General features: G+C 49.7%; 1 protein-coding gene across 1 annotated transcript in view; it reads left to right on the top strand.

The window, feature by feature from the left end:
- LOC311123691 (polycystin-1-like) overlaps nt 1-12,500 on the top strand; it is a gene marked incomplete at both ends in the record, with an annotated part of 28,961 nt that overhangs the window by 14,262 nt on the left and 2,199 nt on the right. Inside the window, 8 exons of the mRNA XM_084197935.1 lie at nt 2,170-2,254; nt 8,608-8,787; nt 9,217-9,409; nt 9,740-9,910; nt 11,119-11,262; nt 11,557-11,767; nt 11,843-11,969; nt 12,456-12,500. The exon at nt 12,456-12,500 is cut by the window's right edge and continues 75 nt beyond it. Coding sequence (XP_084054061.1) covers nt 2,170-2,254; nt 8,608-8,787; nt 9,217-9,409; nt 9,740-9,910; nt 11,119-11,262; nt 11,557-11,767; nt 11,843-11,969; nt 12,456-12,500 — 1,156 coding nt within the window. The remainder of the gene's footprint in view (nt 1-2,169; nt 2,255-8,607; nt 8,788-9,216; nt 9,410-9,739; nt 9,911-11,118; nt 11,263-11,556; nt 11,768-11,842; nt 11,970-12,455) is intronic.

The following is a 12,500-nucleotide window of genomic DNA, read 5'->3' as shown; positions in this document are numbered from 1 at the left end:
TGGGAATTATGCTCGAATCAACGCAATATTACCCACTTTCAATGTAATATACCGAAACAAAATGAACTATGCAAGACTTAGAATGCAAAACTAACTATGCAAGAGATTTTGTTGTAGGCAGAACACATCGGAGTAGGATTCTATTGCATTGACAGGCACGACTCAGGCACATACTCTACACAGACCGGTGCCTCATAACCAATCAGAGTTGCAATAGGCCTATATGCAAATAAAACCATTGTCATATATGGATCATATATGGCCATTCACTTTGAACTGGACTTTCTTTACAGCATGAGAGGTCGTGAGTAGATGCGCTTGTTTTGAGATCAAAAGCGAGAGCTGCATGTAGTCACCTGTGTACATTTGTTCATATCCTTTGCTAGTTAGTGAGTTATTAGCCCAGTTATAGATAATGTGTAGTCAACAATGGAGAAGTGATTGTATACAACGTGTGCATTTCTAGACTTCTTTGAAAAGTGAGTCGGGTAAAGAGCTTTTTTTTTATCTTAAAGGGGCAGTGTTGTATTTTGAGACAGGCTTGAATAAATAGCCAATAGGCAGAGGGTAGCATAATTTGTCTTGATACTCTGTAAAAATGGTATGGGAATAATCATGCATTTTATTTTGTAAAGTGGTTTCTTGCATCAAACAACATAACATTTTCTGTCACCTCCTTGTCTGAAGGACAAGTGGATAAACAATGTCAAGCCCTGTATGTTTTTTTTCAAAAGTCTCATGGAATGTAGACCTACACTACCGTTCAAAAGTTTGGAGTCACTTAGAAATGTCCTTGTTTTCTAAAGAAAATCATTTTTTTTGTCCATTAAAATAACATAAAATTGATCAGAAATACAGTGTAGACATTGTTAATGTTGTAAATGGCTATTGTAGCTAGAAACGGCAGATTTTTAATGGAATATCTACATAGGCGTACAGAGGCCCATTATCAGCAACCATCAGTCCTGTGTTCCAATGGCACGTTGTGTTTGCTAATCCAAGTTTATCATTTTAAAAGGCTAATTGATCATTAGAAAACCCTTTTGCAATTATGTTAGCACAGCTGAAAACTGTTGTGCTGATTAAAGAAGCAATAAAACAGGCCTTCTTGAGACTAGTTGAGTATCTGTAGCATCAGCAATTGTGGGTTTGATTACAGGCTCAAAATGGCCTGGAAACAAAGACCTTTCTTCTGAAACTCGTCAGTCTATTCTTGTTCTGAGAAATGAAGGCTATTCCATGCGAGAAATTGCCAAGAAACTGAAGATCTTGTACAATGCTGTGTACTACTCCCTTCACAGAACAGCGCAAACTGGCTCTAATCAGAATAGAAAGTGGAGTGGGACTGTAACTTAAAGCGGGTACAGCCTCAGTGTTCACAGTAAACGTGCGCCAGAAGTTGCACAGAATTTTCACAACATTCAAGTTTGCGCTCATCAGACCAGAAATTTGCTCAGTGCAGAAAACAATTAGAGGGAACATTAGTCATGAATATTACAGAACAGTTATTGGATATTATAAACTGGGTAGTTCGAACCCAGAATGCTGATTGGCTGACAGCCGTGGTATATCAGACCATATACCACGGGTATGACAAAACATGTATTTTTACTGCTCTAATTATGTTGGGTAACCAGTTTATAATAGCAATAAGGCACCTCGGGGGTTGTGATATATGGCCAATATACCACGGCTAAGGGCTGTATCCAGGCACTCCCCTCGGGCTTTATTGCTTAATTGTATCTCTCTCTCTCTCTCTGTCTCTCTCTCTCTCTCTGTCTCTCTCGGTCTCTCTGTGTCTCTCGGTCTCTCTCTCTCTGTGTCTCTCGGTCTCTCTGTCTCTCTCTCTCTCTCTGTCTCTCTGTCTCTCTCTGTCTCTGTCTCTCTCTCTCTCTCTGTCTCTCTCTGTCTCTCTGTCTCTCTGTGTAAGCGGTCTCTCTCCTCCCTCCTTTGGATGCCTTGTCTAACCAAATCTTGCGATCAATAGCTAGCTAGCTACTTAGCTTATGTACGGTTAATATTTACAGTAGGTTAAGTGATGAGATGAACTTCCTCAGATTATCAAGAGAGTGAAACACTCCAATAGAGCCTTTTGTTCATACTGTAAATGCTGTGTAGCATTTTGCTCAGATCTAACCAACCACCCCTCTCTCTTCTCCGGTTGCCCAGGTCCCATGACACCACCCTGGACTACTATGTGAACGTGACAACGGGCTGTACCACTGACTTCCCCAGCGCGGGGGTGCGTCTGGAGGTGGGTGTTTGTTAAAGCTTAAATGTATAACTTATGGGTGTCAGGGCGTGTGTAGGTGTGGTGTAGGAAATCAGATGCAGGACGCAGACGGTAGGTTCCAAAAGCTGTATTCCGACCCAAACACAGGCAACAGGGCAACAAAGCCCAACAGCTAAACTACGCCCAAGGCGTGTAGGCAAAATGCGCACAAACAGGTGCGACAAAATAAGTAGTGCACGAAACAAGTGCAAACGAGCTCCAGCGCAGTGGAGAGAAATATGCTCAACCGAGCAAACACAACACTGACGAAAACAATCACACACAACACAAGACAAACACAACGAGAAACTTATAGGACACTAATCACGTAAAACAGAAACAGGTGTGACACAAACAGACAAAAGCAAACGAACATGAAAACATAAATCGGTGGCAGCTAGAATTCCGGAGACGACGAACGCCGAAGCCTGCCCGAACAAGGGAGAGAGGCAGCCTCGGCCGAAACCGTGACAGTACCCCCCCCTTGACGCGCGGCTCCAGACGCGCGCCGACTCCGGCCTTGGGGACGACCCGGAGGCCGCGGCGCAGGGCGCGTCGGATACCCCCGATGGAATTCCGTCAGGAGCGACGGGTCCAAGATGTCTCTCCTCGGCACCCAGCACCGCTCCTCCGGACCGTACCCCTCCCACTCCACTAGATACTGAAGACCCCCTCTCCGACGTCTAGAATCCAAGATGGATCTCACGGTGTACGCCGGTGCCCCCTCGATGTCCAACGGGGGCGGGGGGGTCTCCAAGATCTCATGTTCTTGGAGCGGGCCTGCTACCACCGGCCTGAGAAGGGACACATGGAACGAGGGGTTAATACATTTATACTCCACTGGCAACTGTAATCTATAACAAACCTCGTTCAACCTTCTCAGGACTTTAAATGGCCCTACAAACCGCCGACCCAGTTTCCGACAGGGCAGGCGGAGGGGCAGGTTTCTGGCAGAGAGCCAGACTCGATCTCCAGGTGCGTACACAGGCCCCTCACTGCGGTGTAGGTCGGCGCTCGTCTTCTGTCGACGTATGGCACGCTGCAGATGGACGTGTGCAGCGTTCCACGTCTCCTCCGAGCGCCGCACCCACTCATCCACAGCGGGGGCCTCGATCTGGCTCTCATGCCATGGTGCCAGAACCGGCTGGTACCCTAAAACACACTGAAAAGGGGTTAGTTGGGTGGAGGAGTGGCGAAGAGAGTTCTGTGCCATCTCAGCCCAGGGCACATATCTCGCCCACTCCTCCGGCCGGTCCCGGCAGTATGTTCTGAGAAACCTGCCCACATCCTGGTTTACGCGTTCCACCTGCCCATTACTCTCCGGGTGGTAACCCGAGGTGAGACTCACCGAGACCCCCAACCGCTCCATAAAAGCTCTCCAGACTCTGGAGGTGAATTGGGGACCCCGGTCAGCCACAATGTCCTCGGGCACCCCGTAGTGCCGGAACACATGAGTGAATAGTGCTTCGGCGGTTTGTAGGGCAGTAGGAAGACCCGGCATGGGGAGCAAACGACAGGCCTTAGAGAACCGATCCACAACGACCAGGAGTGTAGTATTCCCTTGAGAGAGGGGAAGGTCAGTTATAAAATCCACCGAGAGGTGGGACCATGGTCGTTGTGGAACGGGCAGGGGTAGTAACTTACCCCTAGGCAGATGTCTAGGCGCCTTACACTGGGCGCACACCGAGCAGGAGGAAACATAAACCCTCACATCCCTGGCCAACGTAGGCCACCAATATTTGGCACTAAGACAGTGCACTGTCCGGCCGATACCCGGATGTCCAGAGGAGGGTGACGTGTGAGCCCAATAGATCAATCGATCCCGACACTCGAGCGGAACATACTTCCGACCCTCCGGGCATTGTGGTGGACTAGGGTCGGTGCGTAATGCCCGCTCGAGCTCAGAATCGAGCTCCCACACCACCGGTGCCACTAGACACGACTCCGGCAGTATGGGAGTGGGCTCCACGGACCTCTCCTCCCCGTCATACCGCCGAGACAGTGCATCTGCCTTACCGTTTTGTGACCCAGGGATGTAGGTGATCTTAAAAGAGAAACGGGTCAAAAACATACTCCATCTAGCCTGTCGAGGGTTCAGCCTCCTCGCTGCCCGGATGTACTCCAGGTTACGGTGGTCCGTCAAAATGAGGAAAGGGTGTTGAGCCCCCTCAAGCCAGTGCCTCCACACCTTAAGGGCTTGGACCACAGCTAACAGCTCCCTGTCCCCTACGTCATAATTTCGCTCCGCCGGGCTGAGCTTCTTGGAATAGAAGGCAACGGGGCGGAGTTTAGGTGGCGCGCCTGACCGTTGGGACAGCACGGCGCCAATACCGGCTTCAGACGCGTCCACCTCTACCTGAAATGGTAAAGAGGGATCCGGATGCGCCAGCACCGGAGCCGAGGTGAACAGGTCCTTCAGCTTCTTAAAAGCCCTGTCCGCCTCGACTGACCACTGCAGACGCACCGGGCCCCCCTTTAAGAGAGACGTGATGGGAGCTGCCACCTGCCCAAAACCCCGGATAAACCTCCGGTAGTAATTCGCAAACCCCAAAAACTGCTGCACCTCTTTCACAGTGGTTGGTGTTTGCCAATTACTCACGGCTGACACTCGGTCTACCTCCATCTTCACCCCTGACGCAGACAACTGATACCCCAAGAAGGAAATCGACTCCTGGAAAAACAGACACTTCTCTGCCTTCACATACAGGTCGTGCTCCACCAGCCTCCGCAACACTCTGCGCACCAGGGCCACATGCTCGACACGGGTAGGTGAGTACACGAGGATGTCATCTATGTACACCACCACTCCCTGTCCCTGCATGTCCCTGAAGATCTCATCCACGAATGATTGGAAAACTGACGGAGCATTCATCAACCCGTATGGCATGACGAGATACTCGTAATGGCCCGAGGTGGTACTAAAGGCTGTTTTCCATTCATCATCCTTCCTGATGCGCACCAAGTTGTACGCGCTCCTGAGATCTAATTTCGTGAAGAAACGCGCCCCATGCAACGACTCAGTCATGGTCGCAATCAGCGGGAGTGGATAACTATACTTCACCGTAATCTGATTGAGACCACGGTAGTCGATGCACGGACGCAACCCCCCATCCTTCTTCTTCACGAAAAAGAAACTCGAGGACGCGGGGGAAGTGGACGGCCGTATGTATCCTTGTCTCAGTGATTCGTCTATGTAAACCTCCATAGCTTTCTTCTCCTCCTGAGACAGAGGATACACATGACTCCGTGGAAGCGCAGCTCCTGCCTGAAGGTCTATCGCACAATCCCCCTGCCTATGGGGTGGCAATCGCGTCGCCCTCGCCTTACTAAACGCGATAGCCAGATCCCCATACTCAGGTGGAATGTGCAATGCGGGCACCTGGTTTGGACTTTCCACCGAGGTAGCCCCTAAGGAAACGCCCAAACATCTACCCACACACTGAGCAGACCACTCCTTCAGAGCCCTCTCCTGCCACGAAATAACGGGGTTATGGGTACTTAACCAGGGCATGCCCAGCACCACCGGATACGCAGGAGAGTCAATCAGAAACAGTTGTATTATCTCCTGATGACTCCCCTGCGCACACATCCTAAGTGGCGCCGTGACCTCCCTGATTAAGCCCGTACCCAACGGACGACTATCTAGGGCGTGAACGGGAAAAGGAACTTCCACAGGGAGAAGGGGAAACCCTAACTCTAAACAAAACTTCTTATCAATGAAATTCCCAGCCGCGCCTGAATCTACCAGCGCCTTACACTGGGAATGAGGTGCCACCTGCGGAAAACACACAGGCATACAAAAATGGGCAACAGTGAGCTCTGGGTGAGTGGGGCGCCTACTCACCTGGAGGGAATCCCCAGTGCGGGACCTGTCGTCATCTCCCCGAGGAGGCCATCCCCAGCACCTAGCCGCGGTGTGTCCTCCCCGACCACAGTTGGTGCAGTGGATGGACCCCCCCCTCTGCCGACTCCTCCTACCTCTAGCGCCAGCGCCCCCGAGCTCCATAGGACACGGCTCGGGTGCGCTGGAGGATGGAATGGACGGACCCCCCTCAGGACGTCCGCGGGTAGCCAATAGGTTATCCAACCTAATTGACATGTCGACCAGCTGGTCGAAAGTGAGACTGGCGTCCCGACAGGCCAGCTCCCGACGGACGTCCTCTCTGAGGCTACATCGGTAGAGATCGATGAGGGCCCGATCATTCCACCCTGCATCTGCCGCTAGAGTACGGAATTCGAGTGCGAATTCCTGGGCACTCCTCCTCCCCTGCCTAAGGAAGACCAGACGCTCCCCCGCCGCTTTCCCCTCCGGGGGATGGTCGAACACCGCCCTAAAGCGGCGGGAGAACTCGGTGTAGGTAATGGTCGTGGCGTCGATCTTCCTCCACTCCGCGTTGGCCCACTCCAACGCTTTACCGGCCAGGCAGGAGATTAGGGCGGACACGCTCTCATGCCCTGAAGGTGCCGGATGGACTGTGGCCAGGTACAGCTCGACCTGGAGCAAGAACCCCTGACACCCAGCCGCTGTCCCGTCGTAAGCCCTCGGGAGAGATAGACGGACTCCTCGATGTTCCGGTGCTGGAACGGGCGGGCTGGCCGATGGTGCTGGCTGGGCGGGCGGTGGTGGAGGCGAACCCCAGCCTCGGAGTGTGGAAATAACCTCCTGCAGGGCGTTCCCCATCTGCAGGAGTTGCTCCTGCTGATCCCGAACCTGGGCTTCCAGTCTTGTCTGGGCTGCTTCTGCTCCTGCTGATTCCATGGGTGGTGTGTGATTCTGTCAGGGCGTGTGTAGGTGTGGTGTAGGAAATCAGATGCAGGACGCAGACGGTAGGTTCCAAAAGCTGTATTCCGACCCAAACACAGGCAACAGGGCAACAAAGCCCAACAGCTAAACTACGCCCAAGGCGTGTAGGCAAAATGCGCACAAACAGGTGCGACAAAATAAGTAGTGCACGAAACAAGTGCAAACGAGCTCCAGCGCAGTGGAGAGAAATATGCTCAACCGAGCAAACACAACACTGACGAAAACAATCACACACAACACAAGACAAACACAACGAGAAACTTATAGGACACTAATCACGTAAAACAGAAACAGGTGTGACACAAACAGACAAAAGCAAACGAACATGAAAACATAAATCGGTGGCAGCTAGAATTCCGGAGACGACGAACGCCGAAGCCTGCCCGAACAAGGGAGAGAGGCAGCCTCGGCCGAAACCGTGACAATGGGCGCTTAAAGTCAGTGTCATAACACATTTTAAGTGCATTATAAGGCAGTATAAAGGGCATTATACATACACTTACCAGACAGTTTATTAGGTAAACCACCCTGTTCAGGAAAATGGTTAGCTCCTACAGACGTGGCCATGGCTTGCTATATAAAGCAGGCAGACAGGCATCAAGGCATTCAGTTACTGTTCCATTGAACGTTATAATGGGCAAAACGAGTGACCTAAGTGACTTTGAGCGTGGTATGGTCGTCGGTGCCAGGCGCACCGGATCCAGTATCTCAGAAACGGCCGGCATCCTGGGCTTTACACGCACGATAGTGTCTAGGGTTTACCGAGAATGGTGCGACAAACAAAAAACATCCAGTCAGCGGCTGTCCTGTGGGCTAAAACAGCTCGTTGACGAGAGAGGTCGAAGGAGAATGGCAAGAATCGTGCAAGCTAACAGGCGGGCCACAAACAGACAAATAACAGCGCAGTACAACAGTGGTGTGCAGAACGGCACCTCGGAACACACAACACGTCGATCCTTGTCAAGGATGGGCTATTGCAACAGACGACCACACCGGGTTCCACTCCTATCAGCTAAAAACAAGAAGAAGCGGCTCCAGTGGGCACGCCATCACCAACACTGGACAGTGGACCCATCCTGCCTGGTGGCGGTTAGGTCCCTTAATACCAATTGAGCAACGATGGAACGCCACAGCGTATCTGAACATTGTTGCTGACCAAACCTAATAGAGCATCTTTTGGATGAGATGGAACGGGCTGTTCGCAGCATGAATGTACCGCTGTCCAATCTGCAGCAACTGTGTAATGCCATTGCGACAGCGTCCCTGTAGAACGTCCCCGACACTAGAATCCATGCGCCCGAAGAATTCCGGCTGTTCTGGAGGCAAAGGGGGGGTCCGACCGGGTACTAGATGGGTGTACCTAATAAACTAGCCAGTGAGTGTATGTACTTCATAGAAACTGTTCCTAAACCCATCCCATCCTTTGTCTAGGGAGGTGACACACACAGAAGGAAACCAAGTGTTGACCTGCGTTGAAAACCCTTCCCTTCCCTTCTAAATATATTTCTGACTCATTCCATCCCTTCTCTAGGTGGGTGTGTTTGCGTCCCTGTGCCAGTACTTCAGCGAGAGCGCCAAGCTGTGGCGTACGGACGGCATGGTGCCGCTGGCAGAGACTAATGCCAGCCGGGCCGTCTGCAGCACCCGTCACCTCACAGCCTTCGCTGCCAGTCTATTCGTTCCGCCTGACGCTGTCACCTTCATACGGCCTGTAAGTAGAGACACACCTGATAATACACACACCTGATAATAATAATAATAATATAATAATAATATGCCATTTAGCAGACGCTTTTATCCAAAGCGACTTACAGTCATGCGTGCATACATTTTTGTGTATGGGTGGTCCCGGGGATCGAACCCACTACCTTGGCGTTACAAGCGCCGTGCTCTACCAGCTGAGCTACAGAGGACCACAATACACACACACCTAATAGACACACACCTGATAACACACACACACACACACACCTGATAATACACATCTGATCCAAACCAAACACACATCTCCACACGCACTCTGTTATGATGCAATACTGTGAAATCAGCTGACTTTCACACACACAAACCCTTTCACACACACACACACACACACACACACACATAGTTTCTCACACTCTTCTCTCCTCTCGTCCTCTAGGAGCGGGGGGGTCCCAGCCTCGTGGTGTTGTTGACGTGTGTGGTGGGGTTGCTATGTTACGTCGTGGCGGCGGCCATCTTACATAAACTTGACCAACTGGACCTGAGGAGGGCTGGGACGGTGCCGCTCTGTGGACACGACGGAACATTCAAGTACGAGGTGCAGGTCAAGACCGGCTTCAGCCATGGGGCAGGTGAGAAGGCAAAGGGCAAAGGTCAAGGATTCAAATGGGAAGAAATTAGACTTTTAATCAATCAAATTGTATTCACAAAGGACAGAAACTTATCACATAATTGCCATCAAAGGAAGATTTGCACTAATACTCAAGTTATGCCCACGGATCTCATGTTGGGAGACAGACGGCAACCTTCACATAGCAACCCAGGCTCAAATCCCCAAAGATCAAGGGAAAATAATTGAACCTTTCCTAGACCTACAGTACATACCCATCCATCACCTGTGTCTCGAGACGTCTGTAGTTGTTATATGACGTGTATATCTAACTCCTCCCCCTGTCCCCTAGGCACATCGGCACATGTGGGCATCAGTGTGTATGGGTGTGAGGGGCATAGCGGGCATCGCCACCTGGACAGCCCCGGGGCCTTCGCACGTAACGGACTGGATATCTTCCACATCGCCACGGAAACTAGCCTGGGCAGCGTCTGGAAGATCCGCGTCTGGCACGACAACAAGGGTAGGCGGTCACACACACACACACACACACACACACACACACATACACACACACACATACACACACACACACCTATGTACACATACTGCTACAGTACACAAACACATATGCAGGCACTTTGGGTTTTTGAAAAGCATGTTACAAATAACATGTATTATTATTATTATTATTATTAATAATATTATTATTAATATTATTATTATTGTTATTATTCATAATATTATTATTAATATTATTATTATTATTATCAGGGCATAAAATAAACCTTTTGGTCCACCAGCCACTCAGATTTATTTACCAGCCAAAATAAAATGTTACCAACAAAACACAAAAAAACGGATGAGCATGCTTTGTAATGTTTCTAAAACAATAAATGTATTACTAGTAAGAAATAATGTGGTATATTGTTTAATTTCATTTTTTGTGATCTGAGTCTTTTTGTGACCTATTTTGACCAAAATATCACAGATGAGACAAAAATGTACACCTGCCCCTTTAAGGGCGGGGTGTTACCACGGTAATGCGACTAGAGTCATCTTTGTGGCTGTGAGATTGAGTCTGACTAGTAGCAGCTTTGTCTTCTCTTCCCTAGCAGTTGAAACTCAAACATAGAAAAACGACCTAGCTTGTGAACAAAACAATGTATATGTGGCCAAGAAACACAAGGACAAAGTCTCACTTCAGTAGACTTTAGTTTCAAGTAAATTAGACACATTTTTATGCCTGTTCGCAGCGCTTCTAAAAATGAATGTTTCACTCAGCTCTTCACGTGCGCACAGCCCCCAGCCAGGCAGTGTTGCAGTGCGAGGTGGGATAGGCTGTATAGGATTCCTAGTTCTTTGACTTTGTGCAGTTAATTTACCAGCTATGAAACAAAACGTCAGAAATACTTTGAAAACAGCTAATGCAGCGTTTATTTGACTATAAATATTTGACTAAATTTTTTATTCATAAATGCGTGTGAAATGCTTGCACTGTGGAGCCTTGACCACCCGCCAACGTGGCTGGTGAAATAGACATCTTACCCGCCAATGCCAAAATCTACCCGCATTTGGCATGTGGTCATATTAGTCCCTGATTATTATTATTAATATTATTATTATTATTATTATTATTATTATACACTTACAGTAGATCTCCATACCCTTTGTCAAACTGTAAACAACCTGGTAAATATACCCTCTCTCTCCTCTCTCCTCCCCTGCCAGGTCTGTCTCCAGCATGGAAGCTCCAGTATGTCCTGGTGAAGGACCTCCAGACAGGAAGCAGTTACTATTTCCTGGTAGAGGAGTGGCTGTCAGTGGACAACGAGAGGACAGACGGACGCGTGGAGATAGAGGTGGAGGCCTCAGGTAAGGACCCTAACCCCTAGCTCTAAGCATCCCTACCCTCATAGTTTAGTAGTCATACCCTTTGCCAAATGGTCTCCAACATGGTCCAGGAGTCTATCCACGTCTCGCCACCGCTGCCTCGACAACTGGTCTAGGGCCAGTTTTGTCTTATAGCCGTTAAGGACAACAGCTGGACTTTGAACAGGAGAAGTGATCACAAATCAGTGGTCCATTCATTAACACAAACTCACTACTTCCTCTTTTACTTCCTCCTTCCTTTTTTCCTGCTTCCTGTGGGCATGTCCTGACCTATAGAAGAGGCGGAGCTTCGTCGGTTGCCCCGCCTCCTGAACTGGGAGCTTCAGCGTGCGCTGTGTGAGAGTCACTTGTGGGTGTCGCTATGGGAACGGCCCGCCCGCAGTCCCTTTACCCGCCTCCAGAGGGCGACGTGCTGCGCCCTGCTGCTACAGCTCTGCCTGCTGGCTAACACCATGTGGTACAGCACCGTGGCCAATAGGAGCTACAGGTAGAGTGTGTCTGTGTGTGTCTGTGTGTGTCTATGTCTGTGTGTGTTCCAGTACTGACTGTTGTCCTATTGTAGTTCTATGGCGGTGTCGAGGCTGGTGGTGTGGAATGGGGAGACAGTGGCTGTGGGAGTGGTCAGCTGTCTGGTGATCTACCCCCTCTACCTGCTGGTCTTCACTCTCTTCAGGATGAGTCGCAGCAAGGTGACACACACACACACCTTTAGAACACACACACCTTTAGAACACACACACCTTTAGAACACACACACCTTTAGAACACACACACACCTTTAGAACACACACACCTTTAGAACACACACACACACACACCTTTAGAACACACACACACACCTTTTGAATACACACACCTTTAGAACACACACACCTTTAGAACACACACACCTTTAGAACACACACACACCTTTAGAACACACACACCTTTAGAACACACACACACACACACACACCTTTAGAACACACACACACACCTTTTGAATACACACACCTTTAGAGCACACACACCTTTTGAACACACACACACTCCTCACATCTCCACCAATATGCATTTAAATCCCTGAACCCTTCATAAAGACTGTGTGTGTGTGTGTTGTGCATCCCTGCGTGTGTGTGTGTGTGTGTGTGTGTGTGTGTGTGTGTGTGTGTGTGTGTGTGTGTGCGTATCAGTGTGTGTCAATAGAACAGGTGCCCTCCTCCCAGGTGGACCAGGAGTCA

The sequence above is a fragment of the Coregonus lavaretus genome (assembly GCF_964263955.1).
Source record: "Coregonus lavaretus genome assembly, contig: HAP1_SCAFFOLD_7025, whole genome shotgun sequence".
NCBI lineage: Eukaryota > Metazoa > Chordata > Actinopteri > Salmoniformes > Salmonidae > Coregonus > Coregonus lavaretus.
This window is presented reverse-complemented; position numbering and strand designations above follow the sequence as displayed.